The following is a 25,721-nucleotide window of genomic DNA, read 5'->3' as shown; positions in this document are numbered from 1 at the left end:
GTTTTATTGCTAATCTTTTCAGGTACAAACAACGCGTCTGAATCAAAATCATAAAATGGACACTGTATACTGTTTCGGCAATGCCTATCTCATGTTGCTTCATAACTCATTTTAAACATTCATTCATATGCCTTTAGATCAAAAGGAGAGAAGAACATTCAAGAACATTCATGGGACAAACTAAATAAATGCAAGAACAACAACAAAAAATAAATTTTCCCTCATTCTACTTTGTTTGGGTGAATGAGGATAAACAGGATACTCACACAGATTGTGGATATTATTTCTGGCAGTCATGGAGGTTCTCTTTTAACCTGCATTTGGCTAAGTGGTTTCTCCAGCCCAACAGTACCTAGAGAAAATATTATACTAACTGCGCTGAAGTACAAACTCTGATCCGACTGCTGGTAAATGTTCTGTCTCTTAGCCCGTAAACATTCCCTAACTGTTCTAATAGCTTCAGTAGGTTTGTTCTAATTTCTGCAATCAGTCATTCTTTTCTTTTCCTCGTCATACACGTCATTGACATGCAATACATAGCTTTTCTGTGGCTATAATAGAAAAGGCCACAGGCTGGCATGTGACGCCGTAGTTGCATATGGCCTTGACGTCTAAATGGCATCCTCATTATGATAAACCTTTATCACTGCAGGTGATGGAGGAGTATTATACTAGCCTAGGTCCTACCATATTGTCTGCTGCGCTACATTTTGTTCCTGACATTACGCACGTTTTGAACCCCAGAGGATTATGGGAAATTTAACGTCACTGTCGGTTTACATAAAACGCACAATGAAAAACCTCTTTTATGGTGCTCTGCATGATAACACATACACACCGAGGTGAAAATTTTTCAAAATACAAAGTCATTAGTCCATTGCAGTGTGTCTGACTATACCTGGTGGTGTCAGTGAAGCAATGTAGAGATGGTTGATGAGAGTTTCTAATTGAATGCTGCTGTACGGTCTTCTGCCGCGATATTGTGTGAGTGGAATGTTAGATTTAGACCCACGGTGGTAGGGCTGATGAGAGTGTGGTGTGCATGTGTGGTCATGGGAAGGCGAGACAGATAAAGAGGTAACAAATGATTGATGCGTTGCATTAACCGGCGGCCGGCTGTTTTCCACAATCCCATTTACTTAAAACCTTTGCACATGACAACAGGAAATAAAATTGTGTTTATGTGGACGGTGCTTTGCCTTCTACTCTAGCAATCACAGTTTGTTCTGTTTTGTTTTTCCACTCAGGTTGGATTGCTATATTGGGAGCTCTCTGGTTACTGGTACTGGCTGATATCCAGGACTTTGATATTATACTTCACAGAGTGGAATGGGCTACGTTGTTGTTCTTCGCTGCTCTGTTTGTGCTTATGGAGGTACGTGAGGAGCAGTGTTCATGAAATCCTCACACACACACACATATTTTAAAATATTCTGTCAAATGATACATAACAATGATATCTGGTCATTGTTTACCAAATTGGAAAGACAATATTGTTAGAGTTCGGCTTGAGGTTAGTGATACATCATTCTTAAGGAAACAGTTTACCCAAGATGAAAATTTGTCTTCAAAATGAGACAAAAATAAGTAAAAATGGAACTTAATTGGATAGGATAGGATATCCATTTTGGTACTTTTCAAGCATCTTTCGAAATGTTCATAATATAACATTGATTTTTCTGACACTATAAGACACAGAATTCTTTTTTGTGCTGCTTTTTTCTTACCAAACAGCCAAACAAATCCCCCCAGCTCCTGGAGTGAGGATGTTATTATGTTATTAGGGAACTGGCTTTTATTAGTTAATGGATATAACAAGAGACTAACAGGATGGAAAGTAAAATTGAGGACACAGGAAGACCTATAAAACACTTAGCAATTAAAATATATTCCCAGGAAACAAATGTAGTTTGAAACATTTTGATAAGATAAAAATCGAAGAAACCCCAGGAGTGTTTCTTGCTGAATTGCTATATTGTCATGTTAGAAGTGTGTAGCACACACGGACGTGACATAAATAGCAACATCCATTTTAAAACATTGACATTATAGTCACCCCCTATATAATTTCAGGAACAGGAATTATATAATATCATCTTAAAAACATTTAAAGCCAATATCTGGAAAAAAAAGAGCGAATATCTGAAGCCTGAAAAATAACAATTGTCCATTGTCATAAAAGATAAAATATGTTATCTTTGTATTGTTGAGTTTATTTTTCGCATAAAAAACGAAAGGCATTGAAAAATAAACAGTGAACGAGCGAGATTGGGAGTGTAAGTAATGGAAAAGTAAGCGAGTCAGCACTAGAACCGCTGGGTTTGCTGTTTGTGTTCGTTTAATTCTTTGTTTTGTTAGGAAGACAGTATTCACACAGGGAAGCCCAAACCATGAGCTCATTGGGGAGTTTAATGCTGGTCCAAGATAAACTGTTTGCCCAGTGAATAGTCAACATTTACAAATATAAACATATAGCAATGTGCAAAACAAGCACTGGGACAAAAATAGATGAATTTAGATATTCCACTTTAAATGTTTAAAAGATGGAAGATCTGAGCTGTCAGGATAATATATCATACTTTGGTTTCTGTGGCATCATTTTGTGTTTGGTGTTTTTAAGGCCATAGCCCAGCTGCAGCTGATCGACTATATTGGAGAGCAGACGGCAGTGTTGATAAAAGTGAGTATTTCCTCCAGAAACATTCTGTACAGTCTTTAGCTCTAATCGGATGGGACTAGTTTTCCCTCAGGATAGGGAATGTGATCGGAACAAAAATGTTTTTCTCACATAAAATTGCTAAAATAGCACAACCAATAACCTACCGTTCTTTAGTTCTTTCAGGGCTCTTTGTCCAGAATGTCTGTGATTGTACTGCATTACTTTTTTTCACGATGATTTTTCTCTTTCATTTTGAAATTTGGTAACTAAAACTACTGTGGACTTCTTGTTTCTCTGCCGGTTGCCAATTTAATTATAGATTTACACCTTTTGGCCAACTTTCTGGGTAAAAGTGCAGTTGTTGGTTCATACTGCTGGCTTCCTATCCAATGAAAAAAGATGATTCTTTCAATGAGGACAGAAAGTTCAAGAACTGATCTGAATGACTAAAGTAACAGAAATTATGTTAATCTCCATTAATTCTTTCCTTAAGGACTTTATTCATAATGTTTTATTACATATCTCTGATATTTTATTATTATTAGTCACCCTTTATGTTTGTCACTGGGTTTTGCATATCTAAAAAAAAGTATTGCATTTGTAGTAAAATTTGGACATCCGAGGTTTTGGAAGGACAACAACGTGTAGGTCATATTTGTTTTTATCATGGGCTTTATAATGCACATCTACATTTATTAGTTTTCCAAACTACTTAATCATTACATTAAATTACAGACATCTAATGTAAGTAATTTCTACTAAGACATAATTTAGAAAACCAATCCTTTCCATATAGCGTTTTGTTTGGTTTTAATGTGTCACCATAGCTATTATTAGATCATAAATGTACAATAACTCTGAAAGCAAGCATTTCAAAACATAAATTGTACAGTACACTGTAAACCAGCCAAGTGCACCTCATTAAAAAGCGTAACTGACTGAAATTGTTGTTATTCTAGATTAAAGTGAAGCTATATGAGCCATGGTAGAGATTTCCACAGGCCTGTATGTGTCCAACTCCGCCTGGCTGGCGATCATACTTTGATAGACCCGTCAGCTTGCGTTTGGTGTGTGGGCATTTTACAATCACAGTAATTGCTCATGACAGGTGCTGCTGCGGAGCTCTGATGCATTCAATCGAGCCTCCGTCACCGGTACCTAGAACCCCAAATCTGACCAGATAGATGAATAACCAAAGCAAGAAGTACAAAACACTAGAAAATGACAATGTCTTGATAAACATCTTTTGGACTCACAATAAACTATAGTGTATTTAGTGAAAAACAGGCATGTTGTGGGGAAGCGTGTGTTTTTTGTTTGTGAAAACATGAAATAATGAATTCAGCGTGACTGTCTTGAACACATTGTCTCTTAAGTCTCCTTCCTCTGTGCTGGCATCCACAGGCCTTTGTAATCCTGACAGAGAGATGGAGGAGGGCTATGTGTGCCTTCAGTAGGGAAGCAGTGTTTGGTTGTGACATGTTTTATTGTTATCTTCTCCAACAGGCTGTGCCAGAGGATGAGCGGTTGGCCATTGCCATCATTTTGGTCATGTGGGTCTCAGCACTGGCCTCTTCTCTCATAGACAACATTCCCTTTACTGCAACTATGGTGAGTGGTACACACACTAACTCCTTAGTTACACAGACATACGACTGAAATTAAAACTCTTATTAAAACCTTTTACAACAATATTTAGGAGATTACTTTATTTTCCGCAACTTTAGGAAAAGTTTGTCACACAATTTTACTATTCTGGTATTATTCTGACATAATTTCAAAATATGGCATTAGAATTATGAGTTTTACAGTATATAAGTAAAAAATGACAGATTAAAAAAGCCAGTATGACAATTAGATAACAAATATTTCAGACAGTTTTAGAGTATGCAACACGCTGCAGGACGCTGCTGTCACACGCCATGTCATCCACCCACATTCTGTTGACAAATAGGTCAAAATAACGCGTGTTATCCTCTATTGTCAACTCAAGTGCACGAAGAACAGTAGCGAGTGATGATCCTCTATCATAGCGGCGCGTGAATCATGTGGATCGTGAAGGGACACGTGCTGCGAGCTGATATAATGAACATGGCACCAAACAGACAGAGCCGTGCTGCCGATCACTCACTGCCAAATGAGCAGAAGGGAAGAATGGAGGGCAGATGAAGAGACAACTTCACCCCAGAAATCACTTAGCATTTTCAAAGCCTTTTCATTTCCGCTTTCTCCAGGAATGTTCCACTCATGTCTCTTGCTCTGTTTTGCCCTCTTTCCTCTCTCGCCATGTGCTAAACTACACACACTAGCAGTTGTGTTGCCTGAATGGCTAATTGACTTGTGGATTTTGGTTTTGGTAAGAATAGAGTAAATATTACAATTCTATATACAACTTATATAATAGGGAAATATACTCTTACATTAGATGAAGTAAATGGTCACCATGAATTCTTGAGGAAGTGTAAAAACTAGAAGCCTAAATGTTCATCCAGCCCTATAAACAATGAAATGTACTCAAGGTCTCAGTGCTCAATTATTTTGCAGGCTGTCAATGTGTTTATAATGAAAAACCTCTTTGAAGTTCCCCATCATGCACTCTCAGAATGTGTGAATTTGGACTTAAAATGACATTGGGACAAACACTTCAGTATCTCTGCTGTATCATCCTCTAATAAAAAAAATATTGGGTTGTTTTCAGTTATTGCTAGACCCACATGGAAACCATGCCCTGTAGATTTTTAATGAATAGTCATTCATAAATGTACCTCTACTCTTTGTGTGATCAAGGGATAGTTCATCCAAAAATATAAATTCTGTCATCATTTACTCACCTTCAATTCCAAATCTGTATACATTGCTTTGTTCTGATGAACACAAAGAAAGTTATTTGGAAGAATGCTTGTAACCAAACAGTTCTTGGACCCCATTCACCACCATAGTAGGAAAAACGACTTTATATATTTTTTGTTCTGTTGAGTAAAAAAAGATATTTTGAAGAATGTAGGAAAGCGAACAGTTCTGGGCACTTTTGACTACCATTGTGATTGTCCTACAATGGTAGTCAATAGGGTCCAAGAACTGTTTGGTTACAAGCATTCGTCTAAATATCTTTCTCTGTGTTCAACCAAACAAAGAAATTGATCCACGTTTGGACCAACAAGAGAGTGAGTAATTCATGATCCAATATTCATTTTTGGGAGGGCTCTCCCTTTAACTATTTTGGAGAATGCTTTCAGCGTAGTACCCTCAGCTGTGTTTAACACAGTTTACCATATTTAAATCAATTCTTTCAGTTAAACATCATCTCAGAAATGTTTCGAACTGCTTTCCCCAACATATTTACTGTGGCTAGTCATCCATTCAAATGATTTGAAGTATTGATAAAAAATGTGCCATGGATGAAACTATTTTTAAATTGGCCATTGTGCGTTCTATCCGTCCTTTAGGCCCTGACTATCATGCATGGCGGATTCAGTGTTCAGGTGTGCCTTTTCAAACGTGACACATTCACTCGTGTCCACATGGAGCAGTGAGCATCTGATCTGAAAATCAATAGAGTGTCTAGAAACAATCTGTCCTGTCGCTGGATTTAGAGAATTATCTCTGATCATATATTCACAGGCAAAGTCATGTCTGTCTTCCTTCATGCCATTTTTTATATTTGAGATATTTTTGAGATATTTTGTCTCCCGGGCTATTTGTTAGGTTACTTGACAGGAAACTAAATTGCAATAAGCTTGGAATAAATTGCAGTAATTATGACCGAGTACTTTAGATTTAACATGTTTGATCGTTCACACATTCACAGTGATATGCACAGTGGATTTGCATCTGTGGGACAAGCACAGCACCATTCTATATGAAATATGCACTATAAAAAAGATACATTCTTTATCTTCATCATTTTTATAAAAGAACAGCTGTAGCTGTTTATGTGCAGACAACATAATAATTGGTTTACACTTGCTAATCAAACAGCCCTTTTAAGACTAAACCGGCATGCACGATACCTTTAAGGTTGTTTTCTATGCAACATCACATCAAGATACTCCAGATTAAAATATTCTATTTGCGCTCCGTTGGAAACCTAAAACTGTTATTTTCTTGTCAGCACAAGTGTACGATTGCTTTGGCTCTTGGTGCACTCCCATCCACGATGGCAATACCACAGCTGAACGAACCGGATGGCAAATGTAGTAGAAAATGTAATCACAGTTGTGCTGTGTAATTTATTCAAGTCGATTGCCGCTCAATCCGCTGTTATGCTGAGAGACCAGCCTGTCGTGTCCAAGTGGCTGCACATTGAATTCTCCAAAGCAGAAGGCATTTTCTGCAAATATGCGTTCTTTATGCCGCGCTGGTCGAAAAACCGAATGCTCGTATGCCTTGAGAAACTTATGCATGTGTGTTTGTTGTTGTTGCCACAGGGAGGCATTCTCAGACTCTTGTCATTATGTTCATGCTAGGTACTGGGGGATGTGTCTCTTTCCTCCCAGGTTTTTTGCCTGGGCTTTAAGCGATGATGTTTGGAGCGTATCATTTGATTTGCTGTTTATTCAAGTAATGTGTCTGTAAAAAAGAAAGAATGAATGCAATAGAAAATGTAATGTAACCCGCTATTGATTCTCGTGTCCCTGCTGAAAAAGAATATGACTCAATCTGCTAATAGGTCGGACGGCTGTCAGAATTATTGAACGTAACCCTTTTCATGACCCCGGCATCCACAGTGTTTGAATCTTGACATATGGTGAATTACAATCGGCACTGCTCATTTTACTTGGATCAGACAACAATGTATAGTGCACTCAGTCATTTTTATTTACAGTGTGTTGCGCTGTTGATATGTCAATCATCTTTATACTGACTCCTTGCAGTGTGGATGCTGCAATATGCATTTTAAAATTAAATTTGAAATGAAAACAGATTGAATGCAAAAGATGGATAAAGAAACAGTCTGTAATCTTTTTTGACAGATTCCAGTGCTTATAAACCTCAGTCAAGATGCAGATGTCAACCTGCCCATTAAACCGCTCATTTTTGCATTAGCTATGGGAGCTTGTCTTGGAGGTAGGTACAATTTTCAACATTTCTATTTGCATTTATATGACTCAATTAAGAGTCTGGGTGTTTTAAAACAAACATGCTTTTTTGGGAAAGCTTGGCTTACCATGTGACATTAAAGGTTTATACAGAATTGATTTCGTGCACCATTTTGCTCCTTTTCAATGGTTTTCTGACATGATAAATATATATGCTAGATTGGTCTTTAATGTCTGACACATGAATGCAGCATGAGCACGCTTTCTTTGAATGCATGTCAGGTTAAATGTTATGACACGCCACAGTGGCACACATCTAGCATTCCTATATTTCAGTTGTGTTGCATTGTGTTAGCAATGCAAAGGTCATTAGTTCAATGTCAGCAAACACATTCAGTAAATTGGAGAAAAAAAATGCACTTTGCATGAAAGTGTCTGCAAAATGCATGAATGTGTTAAAACAATAGACTAAGTAGAACAAAAATTGGGAACGCACTTGTGATCTTGTTTACAGTAGCAGCTGAGTATCATTTTATTAATAGATGAAGATGAATAAATATCACCAATTCTGCACTTTTTAACCATGTGTCACATACTGTATGCCTTGTTCCTCTGTGAAAGAACATCTTAGCCGAATAGATCCTGTACATTAAGTACTGGTGTGTACTTATAAGGCCATGTGTATATGCTCCATTGTCTGTTTCACTCTAAAGACACAGAGAGAGATGTTGCACTCCTGTGGCTTAATAACAAGAGATGTATTAGATCTAGTATCGATTTTTGGAATGCTAAGGCTGCTTCTGGTTTTATTGTCATGGTGAAACTTTTAAAGATATGAGCGTTTCATATTAGATGACTGAGTTAAAGGGCTTATTGGGAATGACAAATTGATTGCTGTTATGATTTGTTAACTGTAATGGGAATACTTTTCAGAATCAAATAGAAAAATATATTCCTAATTAGAACATCAAAATAAAACTAAAAGAGAGATTGTTGTTGGCAAAACATTTTGTGAATGAAAATGCGTTTCATTGCGATGAGTTTGTGATGCGATGTGTTTTTTCTCTGGGAGATCGCCCAGCTTTTAAAGGAATAGTTCACCCAAAAATGAAAAATCTCTCATCATTTACACACCCTTTTGTCATTCCAAGCCTGTATGACTTACTTTCTTCTGCAGAACACAATAGAAGATATTTTAAAAGTCTTGGTAACTGAGCATTTCTATTGTATTGAAAGTCAATGGGTCCCACTGTTGTTTGGTTACCAACATACTATAAAATATATTTTTTTATGTTATGGAAAAGAAAGAAAGTCATACAGGTTTGAAATGACAAGATGGTGAGTAAATGGTGACTACCCTTTAACCTCATCACAAAAAAGTAAATCTATGGCATTAGCGGAATACAAACAAACTGAAATTCATCCAAACCAATCAAAAGACAATTGAAATGCATTTTATGGAGTCCAATGCAATAATAAATTGTTCACCATGACAGAGTTTGCAAGTCATAAGACATATAGGTGAGAGTTGTTTTACAGCTGATGAAGCCACTTGGGTGAACGGTGAAACGTCTTCAATAAATGGAACAACACCCCTAAATGCTCTAGAGTAAATTTTTAGACATGCTCTTGATGAAGTGGTGACCTCTGTTCTTCATCAGGAAGCTTTCACGCCTTTAATTTGAGTTGGGACAGAAATCCCTTACGATGCCATGCATTACCAAAGCAGGTGCTACAAAAGAAACGCTTCTTAAATCACCTCTGCAATTTAGCACTGAAGGTCATTTCTAATATTCTAAAAGGAGTGATTGCACAGCGGAAGACTTGAAATTGCAATCAGCATAACAAAATCCGCTGTGCATACTGGCACCAAATCAATATTCATTTATAAAGATCTGTGTTTGTTCAGTGCTGTGTTTGTGAAGTACGTGTGGTGCTATTTAAACGTTTACAAATTCTCAGAAAGTATATAGAAAGTATAAAGTAAACTACACACAGGTGTGAATTAATTCACTGAGCAAATATATTTTCATTTAATAATATGAAAGTCTGTTTAGTTATTCATTTTGTTTGCGTCCTTTTGTGTTCCCAAAGGAAATGGGACTCTGATTGGAGCGTCTGCTAATGTGGTGTGCGCGGGGATTGCCGAACAACACGGCTATGGATTTTCTTTCATGGAATTCTTCAGGTAATTGTGTTGGGCACAAACTTATACTTAAAGGTTCCAACCTCTCCAAACTGTTTTCTTCATTTTAAAGCTTACCATTGCTAACAGCCAAGTTATTTCAGGGATTTGGAGCAAGTGTTGACCATGCTTATGAAGACTTTATGGTTGTGGAGTTTTTTTGTCTATTGATCAACCCACATGCATACACACATACAAAAAAGTTGGTTGCGCCACAACGCTATATAGGCTGATAAAACATAGAGGTCACGTTCTCAACGTATTTGTCTTTACTTGTTTGGGCAAAATCCATGTAAATCAAATGTGTTTCATGTTCTAAAAATATCTCCGAATGTGCCCCTTTGAGAAGTGAAAGATCAGGTTTTAGAGAGACTCTTAAAGCAGCTTGATTTCAAGCACTCTCTGGCGTATCAACAAATACATCTGAATGTGGAAAAGAGCCGCTCGCTGATTACCTCTCGACGAGAGTCTCGCAGAGACATTCACCGTCTCTTTTGATTCGGCTCTCCCTGCTTGTTACCACCTGCTCGAAGGAAGTGGTTTCCATGCAAATTCAGATGCATACGGATAGCTGGCGTTCTCCCGGCTGGTGGGAAGTCGGTGGTCAATAGTGAAAAAGAGGAGCTTGAATGCACATCTGATTGGACTGCAAAATGCTCTCGGTGGGAGACAATAGGATCTTTCAAACGATATATGGAATCCAAAAAATAAGTTTAGACATGTACAGAGCCAGAAGTGAAGTCACTTAGCACAGATATTTTGGGGAGTTTTTAGATAGTTTGGTCAGCATGACGACAAGCTAATATTTTGCTCCTTGGTTTGATGTAAATATCATACACTCCTGAAAATAAAGGTTCATAAAATGTTCTTTGTCAGGCTTTATGGTTCTTTAAAGAACACAAAAGGCTCTTTGTAGTGGAAACGGTTCTACTTGATATCAAAAAGTAAGCAATAGTTGTTTTAATAACCATAGATTTTAGGAAACCAAATATAATTGTTCTGTGGCGTCACTGGAAAGAGCCCTTTCTATCTCCTTTATTGTGTGCATGCTTACTTCATATATAAACATCATACACTGTAAATTCTGATTTGATGAAACAGACTTGAACATTTTTCCACTGAGTCACAATTCTTCTTTGTGGCCCAACAATCCATCTTCATTGAAAAGCAATCACCTCACTATCTGCTGATTTGTGGTTCCTTAGCTTGTCTGTCTAAGTGGCCGTGGCGTATTTGAGCACTGTAACGGGAGAAATCGATGGCATTAGACGGAGCCTATAGTCCCTTGGCTCAGTGCAGGGAAGGAATTGGGGGCTCGGTCTAAATTGCAAATCAGACAGGGAGATACGGCTGATCAATTCAGGCTAATCTTGAATGGGAGTCCAATCTATGCTAGTCTTAGCAAGAACCATGAGTTCTTCTTTTCTCTTCATATTTTGCTGAACAGCTGCCAGCCAGTTTCCTCCATCTCTGTAACCTCTGCTAAGCCACAGTCTTGTTCAATGCGTTCATTCTATGGCTTGGATTGTTGGAATCCATCCACCCGATTTCCAGGGACCTGCAACTGTCCACAGACAGGTAGAGCAGCTGGCCTCCTCACGGTTGAGCCAAGTGGGGATGGACCGCTGGCAGAGGGAGGAGACAATCGCCTATGGGATTTTAGTTTTTTTGCCAGCGCTGGGAAAACAAACAGGGTGGCAGCAGATGTTCGTGTAATTGCTCATTCACCATTAACCTCTCTGCTGCCTGCATTTGACTGCAGAACATATTCTGTAGCACTTTAGGTGATGTCCCAGAAGTCTATGAATTGCTTTGCAGTCCTTAGAAGACATTTACACTTCATAGTAGCCACCTTTTTGTCCGGCTTCATTTATATGCCTTGTAACAGTTGAACTTTGTTGAACTTTGTGATAAATGGGCAAGATCTCAGCACAGGCTGTAATTGTCTGTTTGGTGGGTTGCAATGGGGATGAAGGGTACATGGAGGCTTTGTCTGGCACTTCGGTTGGAAACTAGTTATGGAAAACCACTGAGCTTCACTAGAGGTCTATTTGAGAAAGCAGCTGAGAATGTTACATACTGGTTTTTTTCTGATTTGTAAGATAACAACCTGACCATAGGTTGTAAACGCACTGAGATTTCAAAATGTGTGCCTTTTAAAATAGTTTTTCCCCACGTCACCTTAAAGGCCAAATTCCCTGCGATCCCATTTTTTTACCTTTAGTTAGAGTGAAATGTTGCTCTTAGACGTTAAATGGTACCTGCAAAACGATAAAGCTCAAAGTTCAGTGCCAAGAGAGATATTGTCTTTAACAAAATTTGCTTTTCAAGGACTACAGAGAATGGCTGGAATCGGACTACAGCCCTCTACTTCCCGTGTACCTGATGTCACCATTCCAAGTGCTTTTAATAACCTCCGCCAAAAGGAATACACCAAAAATTCATTGAGGCCTTCCTGAGAGAAGAGCCACTGGAGTAGTGTTTGGTTATAAGAGATACTAAACATTTGACTGAGCTACGCGCTAAACTACTTTCACTTTCATCACAGTCGTACATCTGGTAATAAAAATTCAGCTATACACATTCTAAGATAACCTACGATCAAATAACAGCTTCCATGACTTTAACATCGGCTGTGAAACCTGTTGTGTGTAATGCACTGATATTGTGTGAGTGTGCGCATACCTCTTAAACACTTCTATGAAACGTCCTTTGAAGTCCTGCTTGCAAATGTCTCCTGGTCAATCTGCTTGTTTTATTATCCAATTCGGGTCCAATATAAAAAGGCAAAACTAATGCTTCTGTAATTAGTGTTAATTCATTTAACCGGTCAGACGCCTTTCGGTCCGGTGTCATTCCCCTCGCCATATAAGGAAAAAAAATTGCGATCTCTAACAAAGATTAACGTTTGCACATGCACGATCCGGATGTTTTTAACTGGTAAAGTGAAGCTGACGCCATTGTTACTGTTTATTGCTAAAAGCCAAAGTTTATAAATACACGTGCACTGAGAGGGGCACCGACCAATATCAACAGCCTGAGAAGCGGAAGCTCACTGATATGGTATGGGTGGGACATCTTCACACACACACTCTAAGTGGGGAACAAATCACGACAGACCTGGCCAGCTTTACCAATTAGATTCGGAAGGAGGGACTTTATATTGACCGGAAGAAATCCAGTCGTTTTGCTAGAAGAGGGAAAGCGGCGAACAATAGACTTGAAATATGTGAAATATAAAGCGTTTTTTTTTTTGAAACATGAACATCCATTGTTAAAGAACAAAAAAAACATAATCAAAGACTAAAAAAAGCAAATGACTGGCTCCTTTAACAAATCAACTGCACATACAGTACTAACACATCCGTGTACTTTATGTATGACTTTCTGCACTGATTTTTTGAAAGAACATCCAAAACGATTTCAATTGGTTAAAAAGAGCTTTTTCTAGTGATAGAAATGCTGTGTACTCGTGAATAAAACCCAATCAGTGTGCTCATTCAAACATTCAGTTTTTTCGACGAAATGCGCATATTGTCTGTAATTTTTGTCAAAATTGACTTGTTCACATATTCTAATTCTGTGACAACTTATTTACATTGTGATTTTTTTCTTTACGTTGTGTACATTGTAGACATTTTTTAAGAAAACAAAAAGTAAAATGGAATGCAAAAACTTTGAAGCTCATAAAAAACGCTCAGAATGCAAATAGAACTTTATAATTGGAAGGTGACGTATGGCAGCTTGTCACATGCAATAACAAATACAATTTCAAGGCATAAACTTCTAGATACATCCATTGTTTTGGACTTATTCATTAATGTGAAAATAAGGGGCATTCACATTATTGATGATTGGTATAATTAAAAAAAATTAAGAACATAGCCGAGTCCACACCACAACTTTAACAATAAAGATATAAAGGGAAAATACAACTTTCCAGCTGATAAAACATCCAAGCACATACCGATGCAAAAATAGTTATAATTATCATTATTGTTATCAATAATTATCAATTCTTTATAAATATTAGTGTTTCCAAACTGCATTTAGTCTTGTTCTCTGACATTGAAATTGAAAAGCTTATTTGATCCAAACTGTCCAACTGCTCACAAAATTGCATTCCACCCAATAGTAAGCAAAGGGGGACTCTTCCGATAAGTCCTGGCTTTATTAAAGCACACATCATTTTACTTCCATGTCAATCACTTTCCCTTTACTACTCACCTTTGCCTATCCCAATAGTGGTGGAATTGGCTCATGATGGCTCACTTGGCTTTGCAGCCCTTCCCCTGACCCCCATATATACTTTATCTTAGAATCTTCATCTCCAGCTGCCTTGGGCAAGAGGAGGGCAGTCAGAGTGACCACGGCTTTTGGGACTTGCTCTTAAACGCAGCATGTTTACCACAACGGGGAAGGTTGCCTATATTGAGCGCTTGTTGTTTTCTTTTTCCACCATCCATCTTCTTGTGTTCCTTTTTTTCCCTGGCCAAACCCTCGGAGTTAACTGTAGAATTAATGAAGTGACACATGGAGACAAATTCTGATTAGCTGTGAAACTTTAATGTTGCAGGGCTTGTAAATCCATGTTTTACAGAGTTACTTCACATTATTGACCAATGCAGGACCTTAGGGAAAATATATTGGAAATGAATATGAAGGATAACAAGCCTATGCATATTTTATCCAAACAATTCTGTTACATGCTAGACAGTTCTTAGGGGAGAGAGTGAGAAATGTGAAAGAGTCTAATGTGTAGTTAGACACTTGACTGCTCTCTGATTGCTTTACGGCAAATTATTTTATACCAGAGACTTTAATTATTATTTCGAGCAATTGTGCCAGTGTGGACATTTATAGATCAGTGGAGGGGAATAACGTTTAGATGACCCATTGACAATAATGGCTCGATATGGTCTCACAGAAAATCGGCAACAGCTTGTGTGTCCTGAGGGTTTGTGGGTATTGTAATAGTGTCTTTTTTTATAAATACATTTTCATGAACTGGTAGTCAGTTTTGTGCCTGTAACGCAGGCATAGATAAAATATACTGCACAGTGGGGTTCAATCTTACAACTATGTTTAATTTTTCTATCTATTGATAGAAATGCAATATAATACAGTACATGATCGGACAAACTGCTCTATCATTTCATAAATATGTTATCTACTTCAGAAAAGAATAAAAAAACATGATGACATATTTGTCCTATTTCAGCCACTGTATGTTTCGAAAGGGAGGGGTGGAGTGAGCTGTTGGATGGATGCCGCTACATTTTATACACTGGACCTTTACAAATCTGGTATTTAGACATGAAATCTGAAATGAAGCAGTATTTATATGTTAGCTTCTTATCCAGATTCAGTTGGCCATTTGTGCTATATGAGTCCACTCTGTAATGAAATACAGTATACCATATGCAAATGTTTTTTTGTTCGAATTATGCTTATAATATCCTGAAAGACCACATACAACAAATAGTAAAAATAGAAGTCTTTTCATTTGTGATCTCACACATATGGAAGACACTATTTGCCATTCGCATGCAGGTGTGAATTAAATGTAGGCATAGTACATTTATACATGTACTTGCATCTGCATTTTCGTCAATGCTGAATTAATCAAATAGAGCCTATAGCAAAACATTTCCGGCAAAGAATCCATAAACGCCATCGACTAGCTTTGGGGAAGATAAACATTCGATGTAACCAAAACACTTGAGACAACAGCGGCTGATTTACATGGAAAAAGTCCTTGTTCTGTTGTTTCCAATAGCAGAAGTCCACGCTTTTGCAAATCTCCCATGTCATGTGATGTAATTAGCATTGCCATTTACAACTGCTGTGTCTCGATACCTCCATTCTGTAGACAATTGCAAAACTGTGCTTGGAGACTGCAGGTGTGTAATCTCCATTTGGCACTGAATCAATGACTTACCCTGTATGGTAAATCAAGAACAATGAGTCCCTTCTGCATGGAGCAGCACAGAGATAAATTAAGGTGTAGTAGTAGTAGTACACAACCAAACAGCTAAAGGACTTTCTGGAGTCTAGGATGAGGGCAGGCTGGGATAAGCCTTTTATATATTATATTAAAATATACTGGAAATTGACTTTTGTCAGAGATAAAAACATATACGGTTCATCCATATCATAAATCTTATTTCTGCTAAAAACAGATCAAATTTGGAGACGTAAGTGCAAACTATTTATTCATTTTTAATGGATAAATATCTTATGTGAACCAGTATGTAAATATAAATGAATTTATTTGAGTTTTTAGTTATTTTAGTTTTTAAATTATGATGTCCCCAAGTTTATGAAATAGAATGTGTTCTGAACTCCCTAGATTTTTGGAAGTATACCTATGCAGTACATACCTATAGTGCAATATGTGTTAGAATGTACTGTGATGCATGGTAATAACAGTTTGTACAGCGAATATGAACCATATCTACATTACATTGATTTGAATGAGACCGCCAGTCCCAATTCAACTGTAAGACATGTAATAAAGTTGCGATAAAAAGTAATAGAAAAACATACGGTTCAAGACCATGTTGTGTAAATGAAATGTTGTCATTGATAATCTCAGTTCAATCTTTGAGAAATGTTTCAATCTCATTCTACTGCTTCATACCCAATTTCTAAAGCTATACATAACCAAAATAATTGAGCTATTGGCCTGTAATTGTTGAGAAGTGAGCCATTTGAATTCTTCTTTTTTCAAAGCGTGTCGTGCTGTAAGAACTTTCCCTAATCTTTGCACAATCGCTTTTAGACTTAGTCATGATTGCCGCCCATTGAGACATTTTATGATCAAAGTTTTTTGCTATTACCAGGATGTAATAAGACCCTCTCTATGTCAAATTATATCACGCTCCCATTTTTCTGAAGGCCCGTAAGAGTCACGGCCACAGAGGGACGCTTGTTAGAGTTCAGAATATATGCTAATGGATTTTCTCTTCAACGTTCATTTACGAGCAAATAAAAAAGGCTTTGCAAAATTCATGCCGACGTTTCAGCGGCTGGACCATTAACGTGCTTCGCATCTAAAAGCTGTCAATCTCCAAGTCTCATGTGATAGCATGTGTGCGGTTTAGGGGAAGAACAGCCCTGGCAAGTGATTAGGATCCCATTATTGCAGATAGGTAGGACCTAGATTAGTGCTATTTATAGCTCTTTCTGTAGAGTCACATTGGGAGCATGATGGATGCTGTCAGGATTCTGTAATTAAGCAAGGTTGTTTAAGTGGCACACCTGGGTGTACAGATTTAGAGTACGACAAGAGAAGATCTGTGCCATAGACAAATAAGAGAAAGTGAAAGTTCAGAGAAACACATGAAGCTATTTGTACTAACTATAATAAATGAATTTTAAATATTATTAATAGTAAAAACAGATTAAAAAAATGTGGATATAAAGGCAGAATGGTTTTAAGATTACAAGAATGCTTTTATATAGGCTCTGGTGTAGTGTAGAACGTTTAAGAAAGGGTGCTTATCCTCTCCTATCAGCAAACGCTGTAATGTTTGGGATCATTTAACTTAAATAATTTGTATTTACAGATGCTTATGTGTTTTTAAAATGTTTCGTTTTTATGTAATAGATTTACAATCTCCAGTTATACTGTAAAAAGCTGCTGCAGTTGTTAACTTAATTTCTGTAATAGTTCTTTAAAGTTGCCTATGCTATTATTGTCATGAAACACAGCCAGAACCCAGGCGCAGGCAACAAGGGGTTAACGAAAAACCTTTTATTAAACAAGACTTAAAACAAAAACCAACAATGGGGCAAAAGAGGGACTCTTAATAATTAAACAAACAGAAAACTTCCTGCAAGAGGACAAAACAAACAAGGTCAAAAATCCAAATAATAATCAAACACAAATAAGGGAAAGTCAAACAGGAATACAGTCTATAACAGACGTCACAAACTATAATATATCCAGTTAAACCCACACAATGAACCAATAAGGGAACTGAGACTAGATATAGGGGGACACTAACAAGGGATAATAACACTGGGCTGGTGACGGTCAGGTGATGGGACTCACACCCTAATAGGCACAGGGTGGACAGGTGAAGGGGATGAAACACTAATGGGGCACTAACGGATAACAAGGGGCGGGACTAGAGGACGCGACACCGGAGAGAGAGGATGGCAGTACAAAATCATCAAAAACAATGCCATGCCCTTTTCCCACATAAAACACATAGGTATGTCTGCCACAAGAACTTAAAATCATGACAAGGAGAGGCAGGATCATGGATATTATAATTATTGGGATGAAGTTTAATTTCTTCTATTTGTTATAATGAAAGGCAAAATCTTTTTATTAGTTGTGTTTAGCAAAAGACAACAATTCATGTTCATCAAGTGAGGATCACTTGTAAGCACATGAGTATCACTTGAAGTATAGTTACGAAAAAATGCTGCCTTAAAGGGACAGTTCATCCAACAATAAAAATTCCGGCATTATATATTTATGTCATTCAAAATATAACTCTTTCTTTTGTGGAAAATATGTAAAGATTTTTTGAGAAATTTCTTAGTGGTTTTTGTGTTCTTACAATGGAAGTCAATGAGGGAAAATGTTGTTTGGTTACCAACATTCTTATAAATACCTTCTTTTATGTTCTGCAGAAGAATGAAAGTCCTTCAGGTTTGAAATGACTAGAGACTTTTCATTCTTGTGTGAACTATCCATTTAAGTGTTAACTGTATTTAAAAAAGTTAGTCGAAAATTTAAATGTATTTGTACATTATAATCTCATATTATTGTTTATGTTTTGTTTTTGGAAATGAAAAAAATTCGACACAGAATGACAGACTGTGATATATTGATGGAAATTCTACAGTTGATCTTTACTTTCTATGAAGCTTTAAATAAAAATAACACAGACTATTAATCAAAACAGTGAATCTAAATAATATTCATAAATCTCTTAACCCCCTTCCCCATATTCCATGCCACTCTTTAAAACAAACGCCTATAAAACTTTCTTTTCTTTCTAATATTCAGAAACCTTTATCCTGTTTTCCACTCCAAAAGAATCTCTATGCGCCATCTGTTGGTGTGTATATACTTACATTTCTGTGCTTACACAGATGAGAGAAGCGTGTGCGTGTGTGTGTAACCACGGGTAATCATGGCCTATTGTACAAACAAACCCAGAGCTTGGATTTCAGTATCATTGCCAAACCACTTTGGCCTTCACCATCCACCATGTGCCCCCTAACACTGGCATGTTAGATAATGTCTGTCCAATGACAAACCATCTGGTGTGTCCCTATTGAAGAGTACAGAATGATGGGTATGGCATTTATAATAAGGTCTGAAATATCAGGCGTAATAAGACTCAGATGCTGACCTTAATTTCCGCTCAGTAATTTATCTTTGTGTGACTTTGAATAAGCCATTGCTTTACTTGGGCTGTCACAATTTACTCATGCTTTTGTTGTTTATAATTGTTTATAATAAGATTTTTTTATTCTGTTCATGAGAGTTAATAAACAATGTCTGATTTGTGAACTGATTGTTTCATTTGAGTTGGATCTGTGCAGTTTATCCATTAAGCCCAATTTCTCACATATTGAATGGAAGGGAATGGAATTTAACATATTCACTTTCATCCACTTTTATTATATGAATTTTTTTATATTTGTCCATTTATACATCAATGTTTGGATCGACACAAGGGTGAACGTCTTGGATTACTTGGCTGTAACCCTGTAAAGCGGGAACGAGATGCTGTGTTTCAAAATGCTGTGGGAACATTCTTTGTTCGACCCGCTTTGAAGCACGTGTGCCAAATACGCCAAGAATTGGCTTAAATAACCTCGGTTGGTGACGTAGTTAATTACACACACATGAGGTCTATACTTACGTGTGAAACAAACATATCCTCAGGTTCCAACTTTGTTTGAAAGGATGTGCGGGCTAACCCATAGTGCGGCATTTAGGCGCAGCATCTAGTTCCCGCTATTTCAGGGAACAGGGTCACAGCCAAGTAACCCGAGATGTTCCCTATCAAAGGCTACTCTCGATGGTGCGTTTCAAAACGATGTGGGAACGGTAATTCTATGCCGCCGCACTGGAAGTGTCTAGACCCCCCAAGGTTGTGTAGTGTGTGTGCACAGACATTGAAGAGGCCTCAGACCTGACCCTGGGATGTTGACTCAAGGACACATGAGCCCGGAGAAGCGTGGATGTCCAGGCTATACAATTTGAAAATTTGTGCGGCTAAAGGGTGTTTTCGCACCAGTGGCTTCATACCCTTTCAATGTGGTTCAGATCCCGGTTCCTTTACTTTGGGTTCCGCTCTAGGTCCGTCTTGTCTTCACAGGATGCTAACGATAGATGCTTCCCTCACGGGCTGGGGTGCGGTCTTAGATGGCCGTCCAGCCCAAGGGACCTGGAGAGGCCATCTTCTCCAATGGCACATCAATCGCTTGAAATAATGGCTGTATTTCGGCCCCTGCAATACTTCCTCCAGCAGTTAAGAGGCTACCATGTCCTGGTGCAGGTGGACAATACTGCGGTAGTCTTTTACATAAATCACCAGGGCGGACTGCTGTTGCACAGCCTGAACAAACTGGCGCTACAGGTTCTGCTTTGGGTGGAGGGCAAGTTCTTGTCCCTCAGAGGGATTTACATTCCGGGGTATATGAATGTGGGAGCAGACTTGCTATCCAGACTGGTTGTGACAGGTGGGGATTGGAAACTCCACACCGAAGTAGTCAGCCAAATTTGGGAAAGATTTTACAAAGCAGAGGTGGACCTCTTGCTTCACAGGAGACAGCACAATGTCCCATCTACTTCTCTCTGACTCCTCCATTTCCCCTGGGTCTAAACGCGATGGCCCATAAGTGAAACACTTTTTGGTCATGTGTCCTTGAGTCAACATCCCAGGGTCAGGTCTGAGGCCTCTTCAATGTATGTGCACACACCCTACACAACCTTGGTGGGTACAGACACTTTCAGTGCAGCGATGTTGGAATTCTCGTTCCCACAGCATTTTGAAACGCAGCATCGAGAGTAGCTAGGGAACATCTCGGGTTACTTGGCTGTGACCTTGTTCCCTGTAAAAGCGGGATTGGATGAAATGCCCTGGCTCTGATCCACAACTGAAAACGGTCTCATATGCAGGAAGCCCAACGGTATCACACTGGATTCAGCAACAACGAGACCTAGAACTCTTTGAAAGTGATGATTTGTAACTTTCTGGCCTAGCTTGATGTTTCTCAGGGTGTGCCAGGAAGGCACCTCTAATATCTCTTGGAATTTTAAGCGCCTCTTTCACAGGCGCACACCCCCACGGTTCCGTGGAGACCAAAGCAGCCATGGATTGGCCCACATCACACATCTGTGGCCCCGCAAAGTTCTGAAAATGCCTCTTCTTTGATGGTCCCGCCTATGCTTAAGTCATTGAGTAGGTCAGCCTGATACGCATGCACAAGCGCTATGGTGTGCACAGCAGTAACAGGCTGACCTGATGCCTGGAAAGCCTAAAATACAGGATTTTTCAGAAATGATGACATCCCAGGGTAGAGATAGTCCGCCAACGTCTCCTCTACGGGGAGCACTTCACAGAATTCTGTCATCCAGTCCTGAGTGTTTGGCGACCTCTTTCTCCTGCGTCCAGTCGAGATTTAGTCTATTGACTGCACGAGTCACCACCCCTTGTACGTACTTGTACGCTTTAATATCGCGAGAGGATCGCTCCGAGGAGGCACTATCCAACTCCGTAGAAGCCAGGAAGGCCATGTCCTCTGCCCGATCTGAAGAAGTGCTGGGGCACGCTTTAGAGGACCTTGCGATAAGGCAAGCATGCGAGAGAGGGTGGAACCGTCTCACGCGCTTCAGCCATAACGCAACACGATCCCCAGGATGCTAACGAGGAAGCAGTGGCTCGGTGCTGTCTAAAAAACGCGAGCCGAGCGATAAGAACTTTGATATCGAAAGGCTTGTAATGTTCACACTCACCCCCAAAACATTCGAAACGAAACTCATATGAGTCTTCGTACAAGATGAGCCTCTCACAAGGATGGACGCATCTCTTCTCTGACTCCGCCATTACAGTATTTAATTATCTCTTTTCCTAACTAAGATGTAATAGGGAGAAGACTTCTTCTCACAACACAAAGCACACACACAAACAAAACGGTCCTTGACGACAAAGAAACCTGAGGATATGTCCGTTTCACGTGTATTTATAGACCTCAGGTGTGTGTAATTAACCACTTCACCCACCAAAGTTATTTAAGCTATTTTATTCTTGGCGTGTTTGGCACACGTGCTTTACAATCGGTTGAACAAAGAATATTCCCACAACGTTTTGAAACGCAGCATCAAGAGTAGCTTTTGATAGAGAACTATTATTGGTGTTCCATTTTCTGTTTTCCACTGTAGGTAAAATATTTATATTCTTTTGGGGTGTTCTTATTCTTTTAGTGACAGAGACAATCATATGGAAATCAGCAGTCTTCGAGTGAGAGATTCTTAAAGATAGCATTTCTTTTTTGGGAAAAAAGAAACCTACAATTAATTTACTAACCTGGGACAGGAGATGTATTTTAACCCCAAAAAATAATGACACACACCAGCTTTAACAAACTTTGCATGGGTCGATTATTACATGATAGATCTCATGGCCTTGATCCTCTGTGTTTCGGTGCACATCGATTTGTCCACTTCAGTACTTATGAATCTAACACCTGACTGCTTCACATCTCTCGCATTGTGCATTAGCCGTCTGACCTGGCTTCACACTTGGAGGAATGCACACTTGCTTTAATGTATGTCACATGAACACCATACAGATAATGCACCTGTTTCCCTAGCAATCCAATATTTTTGCTCTTCACCTGCTTTCTGGATATTAAACACCTGGTTTGCACACTGGACCAGCTGTGACCTCTGCCATAGACTAATATAATATGCCCTAAAATATGCAGTTTCCAATAATCTAATTTAGAAACTGTTAGAAAAAGATGAAGTTTAGCACTGAAAGTGCTAAGGGGCTGAAGTTGCGAGATTGCATTCTTAAACATTCAGGTTCGCAGGGTCATTGAATCTCAGCAATACAAAGAAGATGTTTTGAAGAATGTTGATAACGGCATTGTTCGGTTACCAACTTTCTTCAAAATATCTTCTTTTGTGTTCTTCAGAAGAGAGAAAGTCATACAGGTTTGAAATGACAAGAGGGTGAGTAAATGATGACAGAATTTATAAGTATAACACTAACCAACGTTACAAAGATTAATGAATGCTGAAAAGATATTGCTCATTGTTAGTTCATGTTAGTTAATGCATTTGCTAATGTTAACAAATACAACCTTATTGTAAAGTCCTGGTTCGGGAAAAAAATAAAGTAAGTAGGTTATGATTATCATGATTTGTAACATGGGGAATTGTGGCCTGTTTATTTTCGCGTCCACTCGATTATTCACTCCATCATTAGTTTTCCCTCCATCTGCCTGCTTCTTTCTTACTGCTGGTCTGAGCTTGTTGATCTCCCTGTGCCCCAAATGTTTCATATTTACCCATGCACCCAATATCCACCGGGCTGTTGTAGGTATGTGCTTGACCTAAATGGATATCCAGAGCTTTCATACTCACAAGCGTGCCATCCGTTCAAAAGCTTCCTTATTTTATTCATTCCAGAATCTCTTACTGCTGGACATTGTATTCAGGGAACAGGACCAGATTCTTTCATGATCTATCAGTGACGTAAACAGAACTGAAATGATTAAAATTGCATTTGGATATTGAAGTTCGTTGAAATGGAGAGAGGAGAAAGTGGGGGACACAAACAAGAAACAGATTGGTATATAAAGGTGTAATGTGTTATTTCTGCACCATTTCTGCCACTGAATAGAATTACTGAAAATAATTACTTCTTTTCATACAAGCTACAACATAGCACTTGCAATGCTAAGGTCGTGGTGATAAACAATACGGGGAGGAAACATATCAACGATGCATTTACTTTAAAGCAAACATATCAACAACGCACTTTTTACTGTAAAAACATCACCTATTTCTTCTTAAAAACTTTATTTCAAAAGACGCCTTATATTTTTTACTTTAAATAATATTAAAATGCATTTCTGTAAATAGATCATTTTTAATCCAACACATTGCTCCTTTAAATTCAAGTGACTTGTTAAGACAATTTGATTTAACCTAAAAAAATGTTTAAATTGAATTTTTCAAAGTGGAGTTGAATGGATGGAGATGTGTAGAATAATCCTCATGGGTGGATGAGATGCATCACATTAAACTTTAAGTCATAAGGGCACTGCTGCATGCTGATAGAATGTAGAGATTATGCCAGTGTCCGCTTGTAATTACAATTGTAATTCCACTCTCCAGATGGATGTCTTTACAAGCGAGTGCATAAAAGACTGTCCCCATGACTCTGATATTTCCAGCTTTGAGGAAAGCAGCTTACGCTAAATGGGGGGGAGACGCGTATCATCTGTCTATCGTATCTCCATCCTTTGACTCTCCCGTTAATGCCTAGAGATCGTACTCTAATGCTGTTGTCCTCAGCTTTGTCGTAATGTTTAAAGATCCACCCCTTTATACCGTTTCGATGATGCTGGTAATGTGCCAGCCGCACTCCGCAGCAGGAAACTGCTGGGACCCCCGCTGTTCCGAATCGAACCCTGCACACACAAACAAATGCACCACAGAGGGGGGAGAATGTGAAACCGGTCTATTCGGCTGTTGGATTGATGCCAAGGGATGAACTTTGGTGTGGGAAACAATAATATTTGTATTCCGGTCTTTCCAAGAGCAAAATGCAAACCCCAGCACATCACATTGTGATCTATTTCCAGAAGCAACATTTTGAATTTTCCTGTTTACCAGAGCGAGATGCACAAAATGAGGTTCAGTTTATGTAAAGAATTCTTGATGTGTTCTGTTTCACAGGTTGGGCTTCCCCATGATGCTGATGACCTGCACGATAGGAATGTGCTACCTGCTCGCAACTCACATCGGACTTCGTTGGAACATCTAAGTGTTGGCTTACACACCAGGGACCAAACAGACCTCGTGTCTGTCTGCAAGTGTGTACTGTATGAGTGTGGATGTGTGGTTTTGAACACATTGGATCTTATTTGAAGGACTGAGGAATACATGCAGACTAGAGTTAACATGCAGAGGTACAGAGATGATAGATTATGGGAAGATCTAAGCGTGTGATGATTTCTCACAAACTGTCATCAGTGTTACACATTGTTCAGTGGTGCTACACATACTTTTCGATAATGGGCCATACGTGGTGAGTGATGGGATTTTCGAAAAGCCTGTTTATATTTGTCAATAAGAGCAACTAACAAGAGGATAATAATGAGGATACAGTTTTGTGTGTGGGGAGTGTATTTATTGATGCATAGATACAATGTATTTATTTTTTAGGCATATCCTGAAAGACCTTCAATAAAAAATGTATATCCTTTGGGGTGCCACACTGTTTCATGCATTATAATTTGTCAAAAAACGAGTTTGACGTATGACGTAGTATTTATGTGCTCGATGCACTCTCCCACCGCTTGTATAGTTTCGGAAAGTTGTTTTCAACACGAAAGTATGTTTCGTAAGAACTTTTCTAAGTGCCTTATTGGACAATTATCGCTGTGAAAGCATGTCAACGCATCAACAGTTATTATTAAAATGCAATAACAAATTAAAATGTGTATTATAAGGAATTATAAAATAAATCAGATGGACTGTTATTTTATAATGCATTATAGGCTATGAAGAGTTTATTTCAATAAAGAGAATAAATAAAAAATCTTGTTTTTTATCATGTTATCATGT

General features: G+C 38.5%; 1 protein-coding gene across 1 annotated transcript in view; it reads left to right on the top strand.

Annotated features, from left to right (window-relative positions):
* Nucleotides 1-25,267, top strand: part of oca2 (oculocutaneous albinism II) — a 69,215-nt gene extending 43,948 nt beyond the window's left edge. Inside the window, exons 19-24 of the mRNA XM_056750871.1 lie at nt 1,248-1,375; nt 2,621-2,680; nt 4,166-4,270; nt 7,633-7,726; nt 9,793-9,886; nt 24,831-25,267. Of these exons, the coding sequence (XP_056606849.1) occupies nt 1,248-1,375; nt 2,621-2,680; nt 4,166-4,270; nt 7,633-7,726; nt 9,793-9,886; nt 24,831-24,918 (569 nt within the window). The 3' untranslated portion in view covers nt 24,919-25,267. The remainder of the gene's footprint in view (nt 1-1,247; nt 1,376-2,620; nt 2,681-4,165; nt 4,271-7,632; nt 7,727-9,792; nt 9,887-24,830) is intronic.
* The last annotated feature ends 454 nt before the right edge of the window (nt 25,268-25,721 follow it).

The sequence above is a fragment of the Triplophysa dalaica genome, chromosome 6, assembly GCF_015846415.1.
Source record: "Triplophysa dalaica isolate WHDGS20190420 chromosome 6, ASM1584641v1, whole genome shotgun sequence".
In the NCBI taxonomy this organism is placed as follows: domain Eukaryota; kingdom Metazoa; phylum Chordata; class Actinopteri; order Cypriniformes; family Nemacheilidae; genus Triplophysa; species Triplophysa dalaica.
The sequence above is the reverse complement of the archived record's forward strand: the minus strand, read 5'-3'. Positions and strand labels throughout refer to the sequence as shown.